The 25504-nt window shown below is 43.0% G+C and overlaps 1 protein-coding gene across 1 annotated transcript; it reads right to left on the minus strand.

Moving 5' to 3' along the window:
• Positions 1-2670: 2670 nt before the first annotated feature.
• On the minus strand, positions 2671-24385 carry LOC309567572 (syndecan-4-like). Its single transcript, XM_082272966.1, has 5 exons — positions 24327-24385; positions 7673-7811; positions 6153-6193; positions 5405-5591; positions 2671-2953 (listed from the first exon to the last, which is right to left on the minus strand). The coding sequence occupies exons 1-5, from the start codon at positions 24378-24380 to the stop codon at positions 2805-2807; spliced, it is 570 nt and encodes a 189-aa protein (XP_082129092.1). The 5' UTR covers positions 24381-24385; the 3' UTR covers positions 2671-2804.
• Positions 24386-25504: the final 1119 nt, after the last annotated feature.

Consider the following 25504-nt stretch of genomic DNA (forward strand, 5'->3'; position numbering starts at 1 on the left):
TAGCAGATTTAGTTACACTAACAAATTGAAGCGGACCAGTCAGTTTTTTTTTTTTTTTACTTAATGGATAAAAGGCTTTACCTGACCATTGCAAGCACCTGGTGGGTGGCAAATGGTTTGTCTTCACTCACACGCTGACACACAGATTTTTGGACGAGAAGGTTTGTATGAACATTCGTACGAAAATTTTTTAATCATGCGATGAATGGAAAAATGTAAATTAAAAATTGCCTTCAACATTCAATTTTAAAATGAATGCAGTAATTTCTGAGCGATCACCACATACACTGCCTGAAAATTAAGTTTCCTTCCTGCTCCTTTGAATTTTCTTGTCACTGCAGTAGAAAACACAAAGATTTGACCCCACTAACGATTAGAAAACCAAACAAATTTTCTTAAAACGAAAATCTAATTTTTGTATGTCCAGCATAAGAGGGGCTTAACATTTCTGTGCTACATACGGTTTGACGGCAGCAGAACTGCACATCGGTTTTCATGCAGGTTACCTGTGGTTTCCCAAAGTTTTTGTCCCCGTTTTTGGAGCACCTTCTGAATTTGCACCAAACACACAGGACATAATAGAAGTCTATGGAAAACCACAGGTACACTATGCTGCAGCCCAGATTAAAAAAAAAAAAAAAAAAGAAGGGGTTTGGAGAAGGAGAAAACAGTCCTAAAGTTCAATCACATCTCATAGTTGAAACAACCTACTTTAAAATTAAGTCTGCAAGAAGGGGGGGAAAAAAAAAAAAAAAAAAAAAAAAAAAAAAAAAAAAAAAAAAAAAAAAAACACCCCACACTGCTATTAAAGTTGTGAAATATAAATATTTAATAGTTGCTACATAAAAATATTTTACAAGATATAAAAAACAAAACTTGAAACTGTACTTTGTGAAGAACTGAATGACGCACAGAGCAGTTGTACACAAGGAAACCATTGTGGCTGTACTTACAAGATGGAAATGTAATTTATCAACTGCCCTACGTGTATTTGAAGTGAACCGGTCACTTATTTTGGTGACATAAGTGGAGCAAGGCCTATTCCCACATTCTTGAAAGACATCTCAATCTAGGGCTGATGCACTTTCAAGTTATGGAACATTGAATTTTTTAGCTGGGATAATTTCCAGATTATGGATATAGTGCAGGTCTCATTTTCGAAACACTGCCTTTTCTTATTTTATTTTTTTTTTTAAAGAGCGTGAGGGGGAAAAAAAAAAAAAAAAGCTACCATTTGTCATTACAATAGTTTAGTGACAGGTTCACAATAAGAAAAATGCCCTTTGTATAAAAATATATTATACATATATACATACACACACACAGTTTATTATGAAACATTAAGGGGAGGGGGGCAAGTTAAATTACAAAAGTAGAATTTGTGATCAATAAAACACTATTTAACCTAACATTATAAAGTGAATATAAAAAATTTAAATATTCTTTAAATATTCACTTCAAAATCTTAAACTTTAAATTCCTAACCTTCTCTTCCCCCCCCCCCCCCCCCCCAAAAAAAAAAAAACCCACAAACACTTGTCTGCTGTACCAAAACTATAAATCTTTTTTTTTTGCACATATATATTTATTTTCACACACACCTAGTCATTCATTCTAAAACATATGAAAGACACACCAACATGAAGGACATTCAGACAAAAAAGCAAGCGTTGCACTTGGTCAGAAAACCGTTGCTTTTATGTTGGGTTTGGCAACCGTGATGCTTACAAAGTTCAAAAGAAAACAGCAATCATGTGGAGATTTGTAGACGTTGTAGGTAAAGAGTCCATTTCTTTCCTTTGCACACAAATCCCTTTAAAAATGGGAATAGACATACACTGGGGGGTAAGCAACATGAGCCCAAGCCACAAAAAGTGGTGTTCAAGTAATCTGACATTCAATTTTGGTTGAGACTTCAATATTGCCGATATCATGGGACCTTCACCTAAGGGAGCTCTACTGCTCCACACCAAAAATAAGCAATAAGTTGACATCTGGCTATTAGGAAATGACCACTCCTAATATGCCTTGCCAACCAGTAAGGCACTAGACAATGCAATCCCTTATAGTGGAAGATACAGGCTGCCCAACAGTGGACCACATCAAGGTTGGACAGATCTTAAAGTAGAAAAAGCTGCAGGGCCGAGTTTCCCTCCAGTAATGGTGGCCATCATTCACAATATCCCAGAAGTAGAGCTTGTTCCAGGGAGAATAAACCATGATGAAACACATTAGTTCCAAACCCTGGAAACAGCACTGCTTCAAGGGTTAGCGAATCATGCATCCAAAACCCAGATGCGATTAGGCATTTGTCTGACTTGGTCTGCAAAAGGTGGTTCTCAGGTGTGGTGGGGGGGGAATTCCTATAGAAAAAAAAAAAAAAAAAACTGCAGTGTAATGTCTGTGACACAAATTAAATACAGTATATGTGCATTAGTGTTTATGTATAATGAACATAAATAAAGTCCATCTTTTATGTAGTGTACCTTAAACATTTACCATCAACATTTCCTTGTTTTGCAACAGTTCTCATACAACATCTGTGGGGGGGGGGGGGGGGGGGGGGAGAAATCTGCCAGTCCAAATACTATGGCAACATTATAGCTTTAGTTTAGAGAGTCACTTAACAGCTTATTTTGTATCCTTTCAATGCACTTTAACTGGATAAGCGTCACAACCGATTTCTTGAAGAAGAAAAAAAAAATCTCTTGATGCAGTAATTGGAATGCACTTTTATACAAAAAAGGTGTTTCTTAGGTCCATAATGCATTTCAAAAAGTTCAGTCAAAAGATTATAAAGTCTTCTATGCCTCAACTGTAGGTGCCTTCTTGTAGATGGGCTTTTTCACTGTATCATAGGTGAGGTCTCCTTTGTTCCTCCTAAGGCGCATGACCAACAAAACAATGATGAAGATGGCGAACAGCAGGCCAACTAGAGCACCAGCAACAAGAGCTGTGAAAGGAAAAAAGGGAGACCCTCATTAACATTACACAGAAATACTTAGTTCTTTGGTAAAGCATGTGCACCACAACTGTTTTATGAGAAAAACAAAACAAATGCACACAGGGGTTCTCTTTTTTTGAGTTGGATAAAGTAGTCTGACCAGATATAATCAGGAAACTAGCATCTTCGCAATGGGAGAATAGGAATCAGAGTGTCTTTAGCATGTGACAATTGATGAAAAATTGTTCATCACAGTGGGGGAGAGTTTACTAAAGGCAGTTCAGCTGTTCCCTTTGCAAGATAATTTTCCCCAGAGCTTAGGGATTGCCGAGAAGTTCACTTTTCATATACTCACTCATCGCTCACAAGGAAAATAAGCCACTGCACAGCATTTTTGCTTGTACATGATTAGATGATGCAAGTCAATGCTTTACCTCATTCATTAAGCTATAGGGAAAAATCCCTTGGATAGTGAGCAGTCCATTTGTCTTATAAAACCAACCCTAGGGAGTGCATTGTTTTCAATGAGTTGGCATACTCCAATCTCACTTTTAGAGCAATAAAAGTAGAACCACTGAAGACAAAAGGACACCACACACCAAAGGTTGACTTCTACGATTAAGCCCCGGAGCGGGGCAAAACATGTCAGGGGCATGGGCTTAGGAGCAGCATGAGGCTGGGGCCGTTCACTCTCCACATCACCTGCAGAGCTAGTTGTGTGCGACATCCTTTGCCTTCACAAGTATACACAGCTTTCTAGATTAGAAAGGGTTAAGCCCACAACCATAAAATCAGTCTGTATATGCAGTAAAGCATGCTGGTTACACTCACTGTGGAACCTAAGGGGTTAATCCTCTGCAATGTGTAAAAAGGCTTTTATGATCCCCCCCCCCCCCTTCTGCCACTGTCCCAAAACCACCTCCTAATAGTACAGAGCCTTGGGGGGCAAGCTGCACATGCTCAGTTCAGTGTATATTTCTAAAGGTTTGTTTTTCTTGAAGTGCGCATGTGATCAGCACAGGGTTAATCAGCACTGTCCGGACAGTGGTCCTGCAGTCTTATAGGACAGTGAGAGCAGTGTGAAGACTTCTATCAGTGCCTGGTTAAAGCATGTAGAAGTCAAAAGACAGCTATACACTGCTGATAAGGTATTTACTAAAATAACTGCATTCTCATGTTCTGCAGCCTGAGAGAGACCAGATATGGTGAATGCAGAGTCCTGGGTTTAATAACACATTAAGCATACATGGATGCCTGCACCCTTACTATGCATTTGCGTTTCCATATGAGCACCTGGAGTGGCATTATAAGCAGCGTTAGGTTACTGAGAGTATAACCATTTTGAGTATTGCAAAGGAGCACAACCTGTCCATGCATGACTGCCCTCAATTACATATACTACAAGGTCCTCTGCCCACTTTACCATTTACTTTAAGGCAATCTCTCCTAAATGTTGTATACTGCGTTTTCCATTTACCTATGGATTACCTGCAGACTCCTCTTTGCAAATCAGATTTCACAATAGATACTCTATATACCCAAATCTTGCAACATTTGCTTCTAAAGACTGAAGTTTATTTACTAAACCTGGAGTGCACAAAATCAGGCTCACTTCTGAAACTTCAGAAACCAATCAGCTTCTAACCTCAGCTTGTTCAATAAAGCTTTGGCAACACCTGGAAGCAGATTGGTTTCTATGCAGAGCCTGATTTTTGCATTCTCCAGCTTTAGTAAATAACCTCTATGTGTCATCTAAATTTAAATCTTTAAAGATGGCCAATTCATGTAAATGAAGTACATGCATGTTCTAGGTCTCATTTACACCCGCCATTGGGGTGGGGAACTTTACCACCCCCAACTCAAGGTAATGGGGTGATGGTGCAGGCTTTTAGTGGGGGGGGGGTTTGAATATCAAAAAAAAAAAAAAAAAAAAAAACAAAAAACAAAACCCCACACGTGGTGAGGAGGCAACATAATGCCTTCTAATAGTCTGTCAATTACCCCTCTGAAAAGCAGCTCATGGACTACTTTTAGGAGAGCTACTGCATGTGTAAACGAGCCCAGTGAATGCAAATGTATTATGGGGACGGCCCCCCCTATTTGTCTTCAACTCTTACTGAAATTTTCAATGAAACGGCCAATGTCCCTACTTTACAGGCCATTATTTCCAGAGTGGACAGATTTTTTTTTTTTATAATTAGTTAGAAATAGAAAGATTTGTTTATGCTCCCCTCCATCCACCAGCCTTTATTGTAATAGGAAGGAAACTCCTCTTGATAAAATAGAATGCACAATTCACATTGCTTTTCCTTCCAATCAAAGGGGAGGAAAACAAAGCAAAGCATAAAAAAAAGGCCTGTTCAGATTTGGCAGTGTAGTACAAACAGGAACTGTACCTTACAACCATCTGTACAAAACAAACAAACTATATGGAAGGAAGTGGGTTAAAAATGAACCTACCGACTATAACTTCAGTCTTGCTAAAGAAGCTGTTGGCAGTGCTAGCCATGGAGATTTCGTTCGATTGTTCAGCTTCATCAGGTATGAGATTCTTCCTGGGTATTATCTCATTGTCAATCTGAAGGACATCATTACCGTTTTTCAAGTCAATGAGGTCGTTTTCTGGAATCTTGTTACCCATAGTAGTCTGTAATAGATGGGGGGGGGGTTTATTACAAATAAGTCCAACTTTCCAGCATTGTATGAAAAAAAAAAAAAAAAAAGGGAAAAGCTCAGTGTTACTCTACTCTGTGGCAGGGTATGTACAATGTTTTTTTTTTTATCTGCCACAACGTCTCAGTAGGTACTCCTGAACAAAAAATGGCTAGCTACGCAACTCCAATATTACACTTTCCCTCAGGAAGTAAAAAAAAAAATAAAAAAAACAAAAAAGTGTACACAATCTTAAAATTAGAACTGCAAATTTATACATAAAAATGAGAAAAAAAATCGTCCAAGGATTCTAAATAAAACAGATTCAAACCACTGTGCTAAAAGAATCTGGCCTCATCTGTATTTGCAACATGTACCTACTTGAAACTTAAGCTAGGCGATATACTATACATCACAATATGCGAAAAGCATATGCATTACAAACCCTAAAAAATACAAAAAGCACAAAAGACAAGGAGCACAAAAGGAACATTTCCAACCCCCTTGAGCAAAGGATTGGAGTAATGCAGCAGTACATTCTAAACTCAATACTTACAGTGGGTGTGTCCAGAGTTGATTCAAGGTCATCCATTTCATCTGCAAAGGAGGAAAACAGATTAAGATAAAATATCAGTATACATTTCAAAGGCATTACTACATTCAAAAAAAAAAAAAAAAAAAAAAAAGAAAAACCCAAAAAAGGGTATTAAGCAGACCAGACTACTTTCAGGACGACAATATTGCACCTACCTATGGCAACAGGATTAACAAAAATGTTTCTGCACTTTTAGAAGATAAAGAAAAAAAAAAAAAAAGCCTGCGATAGGATCACAAAATTGATACTTGCTATATAACAGATACCCTATCAAACTAGATAATCTGAATCAGTCTAGAGGACCCAAAAGCTAAACCATTAGTGTATCAAAATAAAAACCCACACTAAACTGGTTGACTAGCAATCGCAATAACGCAGCCTATGCACATATTGCTCTTCACCCCCCAATATTTGCACTGTACACCATATCCCTGTGATAATGTTGATTAGCCATGTGGAAGACCTTTGCATTGCTCCCCAGACACCTTTCAGCGCTTCCAAAACGTGCCTTGGTGACAATTGTACCATTTTAGCTAACTACTAAACATCCCACCCCCCCCCCCCCCCCCCATAACATTTCAGAAGACTTGAATGTTTACTTAGAACATAAGCTTCTCAGTGCACCAAATCTTGTTTTTCCAAGACTTTTCTAACCACACCTTGTTTATCTTTCCTATGCATTTATGTGTCAAATATGTTTCAACACGTCCTGTAGGCACCGGAGATATACTTTTGGAGCCTACGTGTAAGGAAGGAGTACGAAAAGAGGAAGTAAAAGCAGTCATTTATGCTTTGAACACCATTTACAACTAAATTTTTGTTTTAGTCCCAGTTCACACCGGTGTGATGTGGGAAACCTGAAAATCAGTGCCGGTTCCTGCATTGTGCACTGAGATCTGTGAAGGGGGGGGGGGGGGGTCAATGTAAAGTTAAAGACACCCCCAGATTGGTTCACAGATCACACTACAATCTGTGTATTGGTGCAGGAATGTGATCCAATTCCAATGCAACCCCCCCAAAAAAGGGGGCCGGCACCATTCTGGTGCAAATGCAATGCAAGCCATACATTTTGTATGGCTGAAATCGCATTGCACAGACAACACGTGATCTGCACAGCAGTGCAGTGCGAGTCACATGCAATGTCTGTCACCACACTAGTGTGAATCGGCATTTCATGTTTTTCTGGCCATGGCAGCCATTTCTCTTTTCAAGGTGGTTCTGTCCCCTTTCATACAACACAACCTTAAAACTTCCCTTGTAGGAATTTAATAAGCCTGATGCACTGGTTCCATACGACAGCTTTAAAAGATGTAAAGCCAGCATGACAAATGTTGCCATCAAAGTGACTGGCACATTCTGGGTCACAGAGCACGCTCCATGTATTTACTGAGGAGATGTCCATTATGCACCACCCTGAATTATGATTAGAACAAAGTTCTATATACGTTTTATTTTAATAACTGATGTAAAACAAGTTTTACCTCCAGAGGCAGACCCTTCATCTGAATCGGAATCCACATCTTCATAATAGTCATCCAAATCCTCATCATCAGGTAGAGACCCAGAGGACTCCATAGGGTCAAACATTCCATTAGGGTCCATTGTCTCCGTTTCTCTTATCTGCATTAAGATGGGGAGAAACACCATAAATATACGCTACAAAACCTAGGTAAATATATACATGGCATCAACAATCATAGACTACACTTAACACAAACTACACTGTTTAAAAGGCAGCTAAATACTTTTCATAGTTGCAACACAAGGGTGATAAAACCCCCAACTCCGGTGCAGAAGACTTCACATGTTACTTTCCTATTCCATCCCACGACAATGGCAGTAGCCACTAGGGTGGACAGAGCTGAGAATCTACTGATCAAGATAAAGTGACCCCCCCCCCCCAGGCAACCCAAACGCAAGCATTCTCCCAAAGACTAGGTTATTGGTTCTAGGTGGACTTGGCATGGACACCACCCTGGTACTAGACCAAGTCAACGAGAGCTGCAGGTGTCCGACCCATTCAGAAGAAGTATCTTAACCAGCGGGCAGAGGGAGCTGTCTCCTAAATGTAGTGCAGGTAACAAGAAAGGCAAGCAATGACACTTTTTTTCCACAAGTATAGCTTTCCTGTGAAAGTTCTGTATAGCAAGAGGGTTGCTTTAAGTTCTTAGGCCTGACCATAAGTCATAACAGCATAGTAAACTGCCCAAGTATTAACGAGGGACCGGCCAAAATTTCGATTCATGCGAGGGCAGGCTGGTTGTACAAGTCGACCAACTTGTGTAATACAAGCCTGTGTGAAGTCTCTTAAAATGAGCACCACCGGCTATAGCCAGAGTTGATCAGTGTATTCTGACCGCAGGGAAGTCTCCCTCCCCTCAGAATACAATACTAAACAGGGAACCCTCAATAACTAGGCAAGAGGGGACCCCCCCCCCCATCCACAGCATCCCAGGGAGAGGAACTGGGTCCTACTGGTTGTGGAAAATAAAATTATTATTATATGAACGTATGGCCAGCCTTAGACCAGTAAACCTGCCCGCAGACTTTGCCAACGTAGAAATTACCGTATTCTACGGGGACATTGTATGCTAACAGTGCCTCAACGTCAAGACATACCCATTCTCAAACTTCTGATGGAGACGGGACGGCGCGCCACACACACACACTCTCCCTGTTGAACTTCAACCTGTCCTTTGCCATCTTAGGTCAAGGCTGTTGTAATCCACATCAGCCAGAATGCAAACGTCAGCAGTTTAGACCAGTTAAGTGAGGCATTTTACACACTACTTTCTCAAGAGGGGAAAACAAAAGAAAAAAACAGGAGGCAGATGTGTTTACAACCACAACACGACTCCACATTACAAATGCACCTATACCTTTAGGCTTGGCAGGAAAACAGTTAATGTCAGCCTAGCAAAGCAATCTCTTCTCAAGAAGATATTATTTCAATAATTAAAACAGGTTGGTATAGAAGTTTCTTTTACAGCAAGCTTTATAACCACACCTGATTTACAGGAACACACCTAACAAAATAGGTTCCCTGTAAAAGACACAATAAGGCGCTGAGCATGATAGGATGTATGACACAAAGAACATTACAATGAAAGGTGGGTGAAAATATAGAACGCTGAAAAGTAAAAGTTCTAGTGATGTCAAATATATGAATCATAAAAGGATGATTGAACACAAGCAGATTACTATGAGGGGGGGGGGGGGGCTACTTTCACACGGGCGTCATCACTTGAGTCATGTTTTGTGCCAAGACAGAAATATGAATTCCAGTTCAGGTTCCATCAGTTTTCAGGGGGGTTGGAAGACTGGAAGGTTGGAGGGGGGGGGGGGGGGGTTGGTTAGAGATGGCCAGCCATATCCTGTTTGAATCTCAGATGGTTCAGCAGGAACCGGCAAAAATTCAAACCAATAATGTGCAGCCTGAATGTACCAAGCTAATCGATTGATCAACTTAGATACAACCAGCCTGCCAGATAACTGATTGCAAGCGGCTGCTATACGGGCTAGCGATAGTCACTATCTTCTCCCGGCAGGGATGGCTTCCCCCAGCCTGTTCCTGCCCCCTTTGGGAGAAGAATGTCTCAGTAGGAAGAATCCCCCTGTGAGCACTGTCTGTATTGATTGGGGGGGGGGGGGGGGTGGAAATCGTGAGAACTTCTTTCCTGCAACCCCTGGCTGCAGGAAAGAAATTTGCACAGTCTATGGCTGGCTTAGGAATAGTAAGGATTAAGAAAGTCTGCATTCTGTATGTAGACAAGAAAAAGACAGATGGGAATCCAACAAGGTTATTGAGTACATTAACAGATCTGCAGCTTCACGTGTGTTCTTGCATTATGCATCGTCTAATTGTTTTACAAGAGCAAGAAAACAAGTCCCCCCCCCCCCCCCCCCCCACATGCTGTATACAGTAATCAATGTGGATAATATTTAACTAGCACTCAAGATAAGCTGTACTCCTAAACAAGGTCAGTCTCTGGGACAGCACAGTTCAAAAAGCTTCTACTACTTAACCACTTGCCGACCGCCTAACTGTAAACAAAAGTCATAATTTTGACGTTAATACCTGGGTTATGGCTGCAGCTATATGCAATAACCCCAGTATTTTCCTCAGGTGGCAGATTTGCCACAAGATCAATTTAAGAGGTGGGAGAGGTGCCCCCCTCCCACTGATCCCCGCAGAGCAGGCGGCTGACAGGTTTGTCTTCGCTCACTGTGCTCAGACCTGTCAGAGCCCCGCTCCCCTCTATGGGGAGATCGGATGAAAAATTGACAGCCTGCCCTGCTTTCATCTGATCTGACCTGATGGACGCATGGCTAACATCGCCATACGTCCCATTTTCAGCAGGTTGTCAGCAGATCCACCTCCCCATAGAGGACAATAAGTGGCCTTATCAGGTCGGCCTGGGGGAAAAAAAAAAAAAAAAAAAAAAAAAAAGGACAGCTGGACCCGATTGTGTGAAAGGGCCCAACTCTAAACTGGTAACCTGTATAAATTTTAAAAGCGTCGCCTGTGGAGATTTCCAAGTACTGTAGTTTGGCACCAATCCAAGAGCGTGGAGTTTTTAAGCATGACTTGTTTTTAGGTATTAACTTAACAGCTTTAATAAAAAAAAAATTATATATTTTTTGGGGGTTCCAAGTAATTGTCTAGCGAAAAATCCTGGTTTTGACTTGTAAGCAACAAATATGAGAAAAATGCCTGATCCTTAAGTGGTTCCACATTTGACATTACACAGCAGTGGGTAGCAAATAGTGTAAAAGAAATTATATTAGCTTTTAATAACTAGGGACATAAAGGGAGAGCAGCACCCTGGTTTATTCATTCCTTTCTAGTAAATCACGCACACAGACCATGCAAGAAGAATGTACTCTAGCTATATTTACATGGTTTCAAGTACTAGCCTTGAATTTTTTCTCCTTCTCACGGAATCCTACTGGTCAAACTTGATTGAAAACACAGTTCAAGTATGCAAAACATTCAAGATGGGAGGGAGGAGGAAAAACGAAAAGTCTGCACTTTCCATCTAACAAAAAAACTTGGCTTACCAGAGTGGCGGCAGTGCAATATCCAACCATCTGGGCCCACTATAGCCATCAACTGAATACAGTCTATGAGCAGAAACTCTACTCATCTACAGAGAAACTGGCAAGGTTTTGTTTTTTCTAAGCAAGGCTATAGGATAGTCACAAAATGCTATTACTCCAAAAATTGCCCATCTGAATCCCAAAATCTGCATGTGCAGCCCCTCTGGTATCTAGTCCCAACCTTCTGATCATGCCTACTAGCAATTACAAATGGAACTATATTATAGTAACAAGGATTGGATAAACTAAAGCATAGAGATATTGCCATCTAGTCTGTCTAAAGTACTCTGCAGTCCACCTGCACAACAAGGCAGCACTGTTTGCGATGAGCCCCTCGTGCAAACACAGATGCCATCTTGTAGCTTTCTGCTTGTGACATCCAGTAATCCTAAATCCAAGAGTATAAACCGTGTAATTTCAAGAGCTTGCTGGAGAAGCCAAACACTGAAGTGAGTGGTCCACGTTCCAACATAGCTCTGATGGTGTTGATTATGTGAATCATCGTTCAAAATTTGAACAGAGGAACCTTTCTAACATTTTAACTGCTAACATATTGCTGGCTCTGCCAAGTGGCATTGGACCCAGATCTATGCAGGGGAGGTCAGCAACAGCTCAAGAAACCCCCAGCAGTCTCTGGAAGAACTCTAGGGTTCCACAGAACCCCGATGAGAATGGCTGGTGTTAAGTGTGGCACATGCAATGTTCAAAGCTGGAGATACAGGTCAATAAAAATAGAAATTTATTTTTTCAGAAGTAAGCAGATCCCTTTAAAACAATTCATTTAGGACCAAAAAGTTTTAGGTTCCATTTTTGCTTTATGTGTTTTTACGTACAGAGATATGCTCAAATATTGGTGGGACAATGCAATGTAGCCATTCCTTGTTAAATTCTCAAAATGGCAGCTACGAGGTTAACTGCAGGCCAGGAGCAGTTTTAAGAAATCCCATGTGATGTTTGCTATATGCAAATCAGAGCGCTGAAATCAGAAACCTGCTGTAGAAAAAAAAAAAAAAAAAAGCTATGAGCCAGGCCCTCGATCCACATTGGAAATACCTTCTTTAAGTGGAGTTCCACCCATTTATTCAAGTTACTTGAAACAAAAATGCCCACCCATAGAACAGTCTAATGGCAATTTAATTTCTTTATACCTTTTTTTGTTACTTAAATAGTCTGCACTTCCGGGCCTAGGCAGTTTCATCATTAGGCGATTTGCTAGGACTCCTGGGATGTCTGCGTCATCTATCCCAGGAGTCTTTGAACCGCACTTGGACTTCTTTCCAGGTTCTGTCTTGATTGACAGGTTGCCATAGAAAAAGGATAGGAGCTTCTGCCGCTATTGTTATGGCAACCTGTAAAGTGTAAACAGTGTGCCGCGCTTCATCCTTACTGTGCAGGCGTGAGTTTGGAATGCGATTGCTGGGTAGCCAGCTGCATTAAGCCCCGGAAGCAATTTAAAGCGGGCTTCAGATGCCCATGCTGCTGAGCACTGCCTGTCTGTTGGGATCCTGTGATAAACATTAGAATTGTAAGTAAGAAGAAGAAATACTCTTATACTATACCAGGATCCTGTTTATATTATGCAAATAAAGAGAATGACGGGGGGTGCTTTTTGGAGAAAAACACGTCAAGGAAACTGGAGCTCGCTTTAAGAATGAATCAAACTCAATGGAGGGGAGAGATTCCAAGCCTGGGGGGGAAACCGCTTCCTGAGAGCAGAACAGAGCTCAGAGTCTGTCTGTCTGTACATGTTTGCTGAAAACAGCAGAAGGTAATCACGGCACATTAAGGATACAGGCATCCCCACAACAAAATACCTCTCAAAAAAGGTGTTTTAAGGTGAAGTCAATGTATAGATCAATAGACTTTATTCAGAAGAAACTTTAAATCCACAGAGGATTAGGATTCTTCCCCCCCTGCAGATGTATGCGTTTGCCATACAATTTAAAAACTTACTGATGAACTGATCCAAAGTTTAGAAGAAGATGAGATGTACATACTATGGGGGGGGGGGGTCTTCAAAAAGTTTCTGCATTAGAAGAGGAGTGAAATTGCGGTCGGTCGCCCGCCATTGAATGGTACAGGACCCATTCTAATAGGAGCGACACAAGTCGCTCCGACTAAGAAAAAGGGTCCTGTACTACTTCGGGGCGACCTGGAGGCGACTTGCATTGACTTCAATTATATGAAGTCCCTGCAAGTCGCGCCGAGGTCGCGGTGAACGCTGTGCACCACGACTTCACAGGTGGCCCCAGCAAGTCGTGTCGCGCCAGTCTGAATGGGCGCTCACAGAACAAAGAGGAAATCCCTTTTGTCACTACTAAAAACATCCTAAAACCACCAACACATACTTGGTGACATTCACTAAGCGGTCTTAGAAAATTGACCCATTCTAGTCCTTCACATAATAAAGAATGTGCGAGTCCTTCACATAAAAATGTGTGACCAGCAAAGGTTTATATTCTCAGTGAAGAGCCTATAGACCAGGGGTAGGCGAGTACAAATCCCATCATGCCTGTCTTTACAAGTCCTGCTAGTAGCTGCATTATGGGATTTGTAGTTCCACAACTTCTGGTATGCTAGATTGCTTACCCTTGCTATAGACATAAAAAAAGTCAGTTTTACAATGCCTCATGGGATGTGTAGTTCTGCAACAGCTGGAGGGCCGTAATTTGAGGATCCCTGTTGAACAGGATAGATCAGGAGGCCGCCATGCAACATCTTGGTGCACATTTGCTGCTGGACAAACAATGCCTAATTTGGTCTTTTCGGAAACAGGAAATTAACACTTTAGTAGACTGCATAATAAAGGGTCTACAGTGAAATCCATTTCATTGCCTGACCTCTATACTATTGACTGTGGCTATCAGTAATGAATCAGTTGTTTGCCTAGACCTGAGATCATGCAATGATTCCCGATTACAGTGTAAAGCCATTTGCACACTAATAGTGCCAGGCTCCATAGAAATAGGTACAAAGTAATAATGCAGAAAAGGGACAATCTGTTTACAAAGTTTACCTCCCAGGATAATACCTTATCTAGTTGCTCCAAGTAATAAAAATAAGATTGTGGTTTGGAAAGCGCACACAAGGGAGAGAGAAAAAAAAAAAAAAAAAAACACAACACACACACACCTAGGTGTCACAATAGAAGCAATATTCAATATAGTATTGAGCCTTTTTCTTAAATAAGTTTTACAGGCTTTTTGAATGTGTATTAAGCTTAAAGAGGTTGTAAACCCGTTTAAAATTTTTTTTTTTTTTTTTACATCCTGCAAGAGAAACACATAATGAGCTAGTATGCATCGCATATTAGCTCATTATGAAATACTTACCTTAGAACGAGCCCCCGCCGTGCCGCTCACTCACCTGTATGACGAGCGACATGTTCAGTCGCCCGTCTTCCGGGATCGCGGCATCCGGCCATCTGATTGGCCGGAGCCGCGGTGACGTCACTCCCGCGCACGCGCGCGGGAGCCGACGGTCACGGCACGGGGCTCTGAAGGAACGGCACGATCAGCCGTTCCTTCAGAGCGCATGCGCCAGTGACGTCACTGGCTGCATTAAAGGTAAATATCTCCTAAACGGTACATGTTTAGGAGATATTTACAGTACCTATAGGTAAGCCTTATCATAGGCTTACCTATAGGTACAACTTCCCGAGGAGGGTTTACTTCCTCTTTAAGGCATTTCTTAGGCTGAGCCAAGTATGGCAGTTCAGGTGTAAAAACCTGTGTTGGACATTTGCAGGCTCTCCCCATTGAACTCCCAGCAACAAAAAGGGGATTCTGCATGACCATAGTCCATAGGACAAACCCCACAAAAACGCTTTGAATGTTGGCTCTGTGCCGTTCCTTCAGAACGCATGTGACGGTGAGGTCACCAGCTGCTGCTCACATGAGTCTTCTAAATAATGCACTTTTTTGGGAGATATTCATTTTACCTACAGGTAAGCTTACCTGCTTAAATTCCATGCTTTACTACCACTTTAAAGCAGAACTATAGTTTTTTTTTCCTTCAAAGGAAAGGAGTAAGGAATAGTCAAACCCCGCCAGGTTTTTTGTCCCACTGGGGAGATTTCCCTTCACTTCCAGTCCCACGGCTAAAACAGGGGGGGGGGGGGATTGGAAATCCATCCAAAGTGAGGCAATCCCTGGATGTCGCCGGGATCACCAGAACTAGTGTCCTCGTTTCATTATTTCCCCATCTATTTTTCTGGGGACGAGCCAAAAATGAGATTTTTTTACTTGCAAAGTGAATGGTAAGCAGGACAAAATAGTGGTGTATACTTCCCCCAACAGTGCCATAGACAAAATCGAATGGTGTTCTAATCATCTCCACTGCCCGAAACTAAGGTTTTGCCTTTAGTTATCCTGAAGGGCAGAGCCACGATTTGGTTGGCTATGCATGGATGCCAGTCAGTCCTCCTCCTATAGCAAAGATCACATGACCAATGCCACAAGGTCTTCCACATGACCCAATGCTGGAGATGCAAGCAACTAACAGCACCCAAGTAGTGTAATCCATATATTAGTCTTTAAAGCTCTACTAGCACCAGGGTAAAAATTACACTGACGCTCTATATAGATGGGGGCAGGGAGACGACTCAAAACACCCCACACATACAGAGTCAGACAGTTAAAATAAAAGCCATTTACCCTCATATCCTATAGCAGGATGTCCGAAGGACAATTATACTTTATACTCAATTTGTATACAAGGAGTCAAAACAAAGCAAAACCAAACTTCATCTTAGAAATTCATCATCAAGTAGAGCAAATCAGAGAAAGTTGTAAAAGGAGATAATGCAGTTGGAACACGGGACAAGCACCTGTTGGAACAAAGCCCACCCGTACAATAGAGCTATTCTTTTTCACTCTCAGTTAAATGTGTCCGTACAGGATTGTGAAACCTGTATAAAAAAGGGAATTCTACTTTTCCCATTTCAAAAGGAAACAAGACACTGGTTAACTTAATGCAACACATGCAAAAGATTTTCCTAGAGCAGAAAAATCCTTGTGTTATGATATTGCGCAAAAATGGCTGACAGTTCAACCTGCCATCCAGTCTTATTAGGTGGAAGCCTAGAATGAGAAACTACAGAGGCTGCTGGTACAGATCTGGTCAAAGTTTTAGCATCCTGGCCGTCTCAAAAATCAACCTATTAAACACAATGACCTGGACCAAGCACCCAGATCAGAGTCCGCACTCCTAACATGCCTACTTATTCTGACTCTGCAACAATTATGGAACCATTAATCAGCATGACAACTGAAAGGGGCTTGCAATGGCACCCTACATAGTTCCTTAAAAAAATATTAATCTTGAGGCCAAATCTGGGCAGAGACGATCAAGATCTAAATCCAATATAGCACTATAGAAGGAGATTCAAGGGGGATATTATTGACATCCCGTATTTCAAGCGACAGAACTGGAATTTTATAGGTTAGCACTGGGAGCATGACAAAGTTAGTGGAAACAAGACCCATTTGCAGTATCTACTTGTTAATAACGGACAAAAACTTGCACAGAACATGTGTGATACGTTATGTGTCGCCAATAACCTCTAGCCTAGGCCTTTCATTTGCCAACATACAGATTTGTGATATATCAATCTCACATGCCTGCACAGTTATGAAATCATTCTCATAAAAACGTTGACATCTCCAAGCCATTAGCCATATCCACAAACACTTTGCCAAGAAAGCCAGTCATGTGTTCAGGACAAAGTATTCCAGGAGTAAGACTACAGCTAGACCTAAAAATGTACCAAATTAAAAAAGTAGGGTCTGCCTAATTTAATAGGCAATTTGAAGATGAAGAAAATCCCCTTTAATATAAAATGTGGGGAACAGAACATTTCATTCCCTGAAAATGTTCCCATGTGGGAGATTTCGCCCTACCCATTTGGGCAACAAAAAAAAAAAAAACAGGCAGGGAGCTGCAACTTTGAGTAATGATGGGTTAGAACCTCCAGGATTGTAAAGCTGTTCATGTCGTCATAGGAGAGGTCTCACTTCCTGTCTAGTGACATGAGACCAGGAGGAGAAGTCTGTGGACACAGCATTTGAAACCCAACAAAAGTGTCAACCCTCACCCCACTATCTAGAACTGGAATAAAGCTTGAGTTGTGCTTCAAGTGCTGTATTTTGGAAAGTTAGGGATCCCTCATGGTTTTCCAAACACCAAATCATGCAGCCAAGCCTTGTTAAGTAAAGACGTGCACAGTCAAATGTCTACAAACAAGATTTCTTAGCCCTAAGGAATGACGTGGTCAGGATGTGAAGCATGAACACATCAGAATAGGTAGACACGCACAGGCTGTTTACCCTACATGTAAAGGCACCTGGAGCCCTGCGCTGCATACAGGACTACTCTATGTGAAGGCACAACAAAGGCCTTCAGGAAGCCAAGAGCCAGCCCTTCCAAACATTCACCATAGGCTGTGGATGAATAGTACTGCAGCTGTTCTGTTCATAGAGATGTGTCATGCACATGTGAAATTACTAAGTGAGAGGAGAAACACGCAACCGACGTGCAGTACTGGCAACATGAAAGATTTTAAATAAAGAAGTTATTGACTTATGCAGTAATCATTAGTCATGGGGAGGGTGTAAAAAGGTACTGAACTGCTCCTCCCATGTTTGCACAATGAACTAGAATATGGAAACGAGATGTACAACTGAACAAACCATTGTCAGGGAGCTTGATCCAAATTAAAATGGAGCTCTGAACCAAAATGATGACGGTTTAGCTCCCAGGATGTGGTTTAGAAGAACCAGTTCCCTCACTTTCTATTGCTGGGAGCACTTTGTTCCCCCTTTTGGGGGGGGGGGGGGGGGGACAATTCTCCATATACTTCTATAGGGAACCCACTAGAGACCAAGGAACTTTGTAGACGCCCCCCCTACAGAGGTTGGTTAGAAAATTCTGCTGAAAAGGGGATACATCGAAAGGATAATGTGTTTCTCACCCAACTGTGAAAAAACAAAACAAAAAACTGATGTCCATCGAACAATTTATTCAGTCATCACATGATGGCAGAATAGTTTGCTCTCACTGCTGAGTGTTCGGTAATTGAAAATTAGTTTGAACAATTTTTCGTATAGTGTATGGCCAGCATAATATATGAAGAACCCTCTGTCAGCCAAACAAGCGAACATCTAATGGTCCACTAAAGTCAGACTAGAAAAAAACAGATACTTCAAATATGATGCAATCTCCATGTGACTACTGCAGCCAGTACAAAAATACAGGATGGTGGGTCAAGTACTAGATGTGCCGCTGTTTAAACTCTGTTCACATGCAGCCAATTAATGATTTAGCTAATGAACAAGGGGCCTGCGCTGGATGTGTAGAGAGTATGGTAATTTAATCCTTCCAACGGAAATTATGTTTTAAGTGGAACACTTTCGTACCTCATAAACTGCAGTATCATTTATATGCAAATGAGGGGAACCCAAAGAACAATAACCCTAGCAGGGCCTCAATCTATGAGCGTTCGTCTTTCTGAACTGCCAGGCTGACTTTTTGTTTTGAACTGCTGCAATTGAAGCTCCCCTCCACCCCCTTTAGAAGCATATGTCAAAACCATTGTAGCATCCATACCCCACTGCTTCCGAAAAGAGCACACAGTCTGCCCAACTGGGTTCAAACACTGGCACATTTCTTACTGAAGTTTAACATTTAACCACATCCTACAATTCAATGCTCACAAGGACAGTGAGCCCAGTTCTAAGGTCCATATGTTCTATTACTACAGAGCTAAGACTCTGTACACTGATCACTGAGTGTGGGAGCAGTCTTTGCCCTTAATGCCCCGTACACACGCAACGATTATCGGCCGACCGTTCAGCTGTCTTTTGTCCAGTGTTGTTGTGTTGGTTGAAATGTGCCTAGACAGCGCACAAATTTTCTCGGCCAACAAAAACCAACTTCAGAAGTGATGTCATGTGCCGGTTTACTTTCCATGTGTTTTTTCTTCTCTGAGCATGCCCAGTCTTGCTCATCAGATTTTTGTCTGCCGAAATCTGGACTGACTGACGGAAAAATCAGCCGTTGTGTTGACGGCCAACAAAAATTTGATAGCCTGCACACCAGATGATTTTTTTCGGCCGAAAAGTCGGAGTCGGTTGTCGAAAGCATCATACTAACAAGCCGAAAATCGGCCGATCGGACGTTGGCCGAAAATTCACGTCCAACTATCGATGCGTGTGTACGAGGCATAAGTGTTGTGCGTCATAGGGCCTGCATTTAAAAAGGTCTGGAAGTTGGTCACACACAGTAACTAATTTGTTTCCCAACAAGCAATAGAAAAATACTTATCAGCTCCAACATAGGGCATTAATGAATTGAAAGATGAGGCCTATGGTGCCAAACACAATGGTGAACCCCAGAGATCACTTCTAGGTGTTAACCACTTAAGCCCCGGAGGATTTGGCTGCTAAACGACCAGAGGGCATTTTGCGATTCGGCACTGCGTGACTTTAACGGACAATTGCGCGGTCGTGCGACGCTGTACCGAAACGAATTTGGCGTCCTTTTTTTCCCACAAACAGAGCTTTCTTTTGGTGGTATTTGATCACCTGTGCGATTTTTTGATCACGCGCTATAAACAAAAAAAGAGCGTAAATTTTGCAAAAATAGCAATATTTTTCCCTTTTTTTTATATGAAATTCCCCCAAAAAAAAATGTAAAAATCAAAATTTTTTAATATTTTCGGCCAATTTGTTTTATGCTACCTATGTTTGGTAAAAAAAAAAATCGCAAAAAGCGTATTTTGATTGGTTTGCGCAAAAGTTATTGCGTTTACTAACAAAGGGAAAGATTTTTGTCATTTTTGTTGTTTTTTTTTTTAACGCGTAATGGCGGCGATCTGCGATTTTTTTTGCGGTACTGCGACATTGCGGCGGACAGATCGGACCCTTGACTGACATTTTTGACACTTTTGGGGTTACCAGTGACATTTCTACAGTAATCAGTGCTATACATATGCACTGTTACTGTAAAAATGCACTGGTAGTGAAGGGGTTAACTTTATTTGAGAGGGAGGGGCTGTGTGTGTCCCTAGGGGCGTGATTCTAACTGTGATTGGCTGTGGCTTCAACTGTATGAGGAGTGATCAATGGATCTACATAGTAGATCCATGTGATCAGCTCTCATACAGAGAGGAGAATGACAGGCAGCTTGTTTACACAAGCTGCCTGACTATCTCCCTCTCCCCCGCCGATCGCAGAGTGGCCGGCGGCGATCGGGTCCGCCGGTCACGCGCGCGGGGGGGTCCGTGACCACGCGGGAGCGGGAGCGCGCCTCCGGCGGCGCGCGCTCGCTCCCTAAACCCTCACAGGCGAGCGACGTAGACCTACGTCACTTTGCCTGTGAGGGGCTGACCGCCCACGTAGATAGTCGTGCGGCGGTCGGCAAGTGGTTAAAGAGGTTGTAAACCGATATTTTTTTTTTCTTTTCTTTACATCCTGAAAGATAAATACATAATGAGCTAGTATGCATCGCATACTAGCTCATTATCAAATACTTACCTTAGAACGAGCCCTCGCCGCGCCGCTCTCTTACCTCTATGACGGGCGACATGTACAGTCGCCCGTCTTCCGGGATCGCGGCATCCGGCCATCTGATTGGCCGGAGCCGCGGTGACGTCACTCCCGCGCGCGGGAGCCGACGGTCACGGCACAGGGCTCTGAAGGAACGGCACGATCTGCCGTTCCTTCAGAGCGCATGCGCCAGTGACGTCACTGGCTGCATCAAATGTAAATATCTCCTAAACGGTACATGTTTAGGAGATATTTACAGTACCTATAGGTAAGCCTATGTTAAGGCTTACCTATAGGTACAACTTCCTGAGGAGGGTTTACTTCCTCTTTAAGTTTGTAATGACACCAGCAATGGATTGCAAACAGTACAATTGCATTGAGATGCGGAAAATGTGCAGGAAATCGCTGTTTCCCGCACCACGTGTGTGAACATAAGCCTAAAGTCTTCATGGCCTTGTTGAAGGACACCCCGCAATCTACAGCGGACAGGCAGTGCGACGTATACTTACATCACTGCCTACTTCTGGATCTCTAGAGCGGGCACGCATGCCTCCTCACCAGCACCCGCTGTGATTGTTCAGAGTGGGAGCCTGTCAGTAAATCCAAGACCTGCTGACTGCCTGTGTACAGTCAGAGCTCTGTGTTGACAATCAACACAGAGCTCTGTACAGAGGGGATGATAAAGACAACCCCCCCCCCCCCCAATAAAGACAGGAGCAGCTGCCTGTTGGGTTTTCCCCAAAGTTTCTTCACCATGCAACTAGCTGGCCAATTTTGCAATAGCAATAGACCACTTTACCGCTTCCAGAATACACCATCTCATACTTGGCATATCTACCCCCCCCCCCTCCCCCCAAGTCTTAGTGACTAATGGTTTTACACATTGGTCTATAGGCCATCCTCGTACTATTATATGAGGGTTAGTGAATAATGTCTGCACTACGTCCTATAGCTCCGCTTTGCACTATTATATAAGCCTTAGAGAAAATTGCTTACACAATGCTGCATAGTCCCTTTCTGAACTATTATACTAGTTACTAAAGGAACAGTAAGGTCTCACAATGCACTATGGTTCTTCTTAATGACTGTAGTCTCCACATATGGAATATAGACCAACATGGAAACTATATACGGTAATAAATGCTTACATAATAATGCAAATAGTGACTATAGACCAATATAAGTATTTGGGACTGTATAGTGTCCATAATGACCACTAGTCTTAAAATAAAATAAGCCAAACATGGAAAACAAGCTCGAAACTTAAAATTGTGAAGTCAGAAATCTCTTTTGCAGAGCAGTAATGAAAACCTTGCAATCTCAGCGTTCGCACTGAAACTTTATGGCATTCAGTATTGGGAAATCACAAAGCAGGAAGGATACCCATTTTAGGAAATAAAGGGAGAAAAAAAAAAAAAAACCCCCAAGAAAATGTTTTCATGTGACATTACGCAAGAAAGGAGGGCCTATGTTGCAACACTAATGTACCGTGACATCAAAGCCAAATAACTCCAGGCATCTCCAAGGAGATTGTGGTGGATTCTTTCCCTCTTATTTGGTCCCCCCCCCCCCCCCCTTACATGTACATTCAGCGTACGATGAGACTAGCAGAAAGCCCAGCATATTTCTGGGCAGAACTTTCTTCCAAACACTAACAGATGCTTTAATCTGATACTCCTGAACAAACAGAAGACACAGCTAGGGTCAGGTATGCCACCACTCCACATCCTTCGCTTCCTCCTCCTGCCCTGTTTATCCAAAGCCTCTCATTTTACATAACTACTTGACGGAGTAAAAGAATGATACATTCAGGGGGAAAAGCCACTACATCTGCTAATAAGGCAGTCAAGAGCTTACTTTATCCCCAGACAAAAAAAATTCCATTCTCAAGATGGAATCTAAATATCTTCTAAGTCACCACAAATGCAATTCCCGTGCCAAAATGTTATCTGGCCAAGAGGCAGGAATGAGTGCGATGTAGTCACTACTTCCTGGGGGCCTAGGAAGGAGGTCATGGAACAAGCCCAAAAAATAAACAAGGTATAGGCATTGTACCACCATTCAACATCCCATGATTAGGTCACATAGTGCATTGGTGGTCGTAGATTAGAGTAGGAAATAGTTCCCAAACATAAATATTAAGGAGGCCCTCCATGTGGGAGAACTGCATCCTTGTTTGTGAGACCTAAAGACATTAGAGGGAACAACTGCTTATGTTTATAGTGCCGCTTTCCTGACACCCTCACATTTACCCCTTATACATATACAAGGGGGGTTGTGGCCGAGACTGGGATAGATCTTCATCCACAGCCCATCAACCAAGAGAATGACATCTGCAAGGAAAAGGTGCTGGAATTCGGCTGAACAATAGGCCAGGTCAGAGTGCTAACCTCATGCTCTGTGCTGGAGAGATGGAGCACAGACAAGAGGCAAGCTTTTATAAATGGAGCCTCTCCTGCTTAGACATTCCACACAAACAGCTCAATGACCACTACATACCCCCCCCCCCCCCCCAGAGCAATGACCCCCTCTGCACACCATCCACCAACATCACAACCAGGACCCCCTACACTGGAAGTACAGGGCAAGGCAGTGCAGAGGGAGAGCACTACATGTGGAGCATACAGAGGTAGAAGCATCATACTGATACCCTGCAATGAGGGGGGGGGGGGGGGGACAGATCTTCACACCTTCCTAAACCCCCCTCCTAAAAAAGTAACTTTACAGAAATCCCTCCCACACAAGACCCCCATTTTTAGGTAGCCCCTCCATGCTATAGACTGACCCCCCAAATCATCTCCACTCCATAGTCTACCCCCCCCCCATCTCCACTCCATAGACTACCCCCCCCCAAATCATCTCCACTCCATAGTCTACCCCCCCCCCCCAAATCATCTCCACTCCATAGTCTACCCCCCCCCCAAATCATCTCCACTCCATAGTCTACCCCCCCAAATCATCTCCACTCCATAGTCTACCCCCCCAAATCATCTCCACTCCATAGTCTACCCCCCCAAATCATCTCCACTCCATAGTCTACCCCCCCAAATCATCTCCACTCCATAGACTACCCCCCCAAATCATCTCCACTCCATAGACTACCCCCCCAAATCATCTCCACTCCATAGACTACCCCCCCAAATCATCTCCACTCCATAGACTACCCCCCCAAATCATCTCCACTCCATAGTCTACCCCCCCCAAATCATCTCCACTCCATAGTCTACCCCCCCCAAATCATCTCCACTCCATAGACTACTCCCCAATCATCTCCACTCCATAGAACCCCCATAATAACTTTTCATACGTATCCCAGTCTAAGTCTTCCCCTCACCTCCTCTCTTCCCCCGTACAGATGGTAACATTTCACCTTTTTTATGGATCGCCCCTATAACTCCGCACTCCATATCCCCGCCATACCGCAGACACCACGTCCCTCCCCTCCCCCCTACAGGTAATGTCCGTATCCCGGCCATGGCGGGTCACTCACCGACTCAGCGGCGGCGGCACAGATGAGCATAGCGATGATGATGAGTCCCTTCATGTTTGTCTCTGAGAATATTCCGAGTAATGAAAACTTTGTATTCCTTCTCTACGATCTCCTCACAACTTCCCTCTGCCGGCCACTCACACCTTCAAAGGGTTATGTACGACCAAAGCCCCGCCCCCTCACTGCACACCTCCCCTCCCCCACCGCCGGAATTTCCATGTCTAATTCATTCATTTAAAGGGGAAATGACATAAGAGGCTTTCTCTCTCACTTCTCAGCAAAGGAATTTTCCCTGCTCGGCCCTTTTCTTTCCTAACTGTGACGTGTGTGTGAGGAGGGGGGAGCGTCTGTCCTCCGTTCATCAGGGATAGACAGAGAACCCTGCAATTACCTCACACATTACCAAAACTCAGCACCCCCTCTGAGGAGACCCCCATTATTACCTCACATTACCAAAACTCAACACCCCCCCCCCCCCGAGGAGACGCCCATTATTACCTCACACATTACCAAATCTCAGCACCCCCTCTGAGGAGACCCCCATTATTACCTCACACATTACTAAAACTCAGCACCCCCTCTCAGGAGACCCCATTATTACCTCACACATTACCAAAACTCACCACCCCCTCTGAGGAGACCCCCATTATTACCTCACACATTACCAAAACTCACCACCCCCTCTCAGGAGACCCCATTATTACCTCACACATTACCAAATCTCAGCACCCCCTCTGAGGAGACCCCCATTATTACCTCACACATTACCAAATCTCAGCACCCCCTCTGAGGAGACCCCCATTATTACCTCACACTTTACCAAAACTCACCACCCCCTCTGAGGAGACGAGACCCCCATTATTACCTCACACATTACCAAATCTCAGCACCCCCTCTGAGGAGACCCCCATTATTACCTCACATTACCAAAACTCAGCCCCCGCCCCCTGAGGAGACCCCCATTATTACCTCACACATTACCAAATCTCAGCACCCCCTCTGAGGAGACCCCCATTATTACCTCACACATTACCAAAACTCAGCACCCCCTCTCAGGAGACCCCCATTATTACCTCACACATTACCAAATCTCAGCACCCCCTCTCAGGAGACCCCCATTATTACCTCACACATTACCAAAACTCACCACCCCCACTGAGGAGACCCCCGTTATTACC

The sequence above is a fragment of the Pelophylax lessonae genome, assembly GCF_965119305.1.
Source record: "Pelophylax lessonae genome assembly, chromosome: 11".
Lineage (NCBI taxonomy): Eukaryota > Metazoa > Chordata > Amphibia > Anura > Ranidae > Pelophylax > Pelophylax lessonae.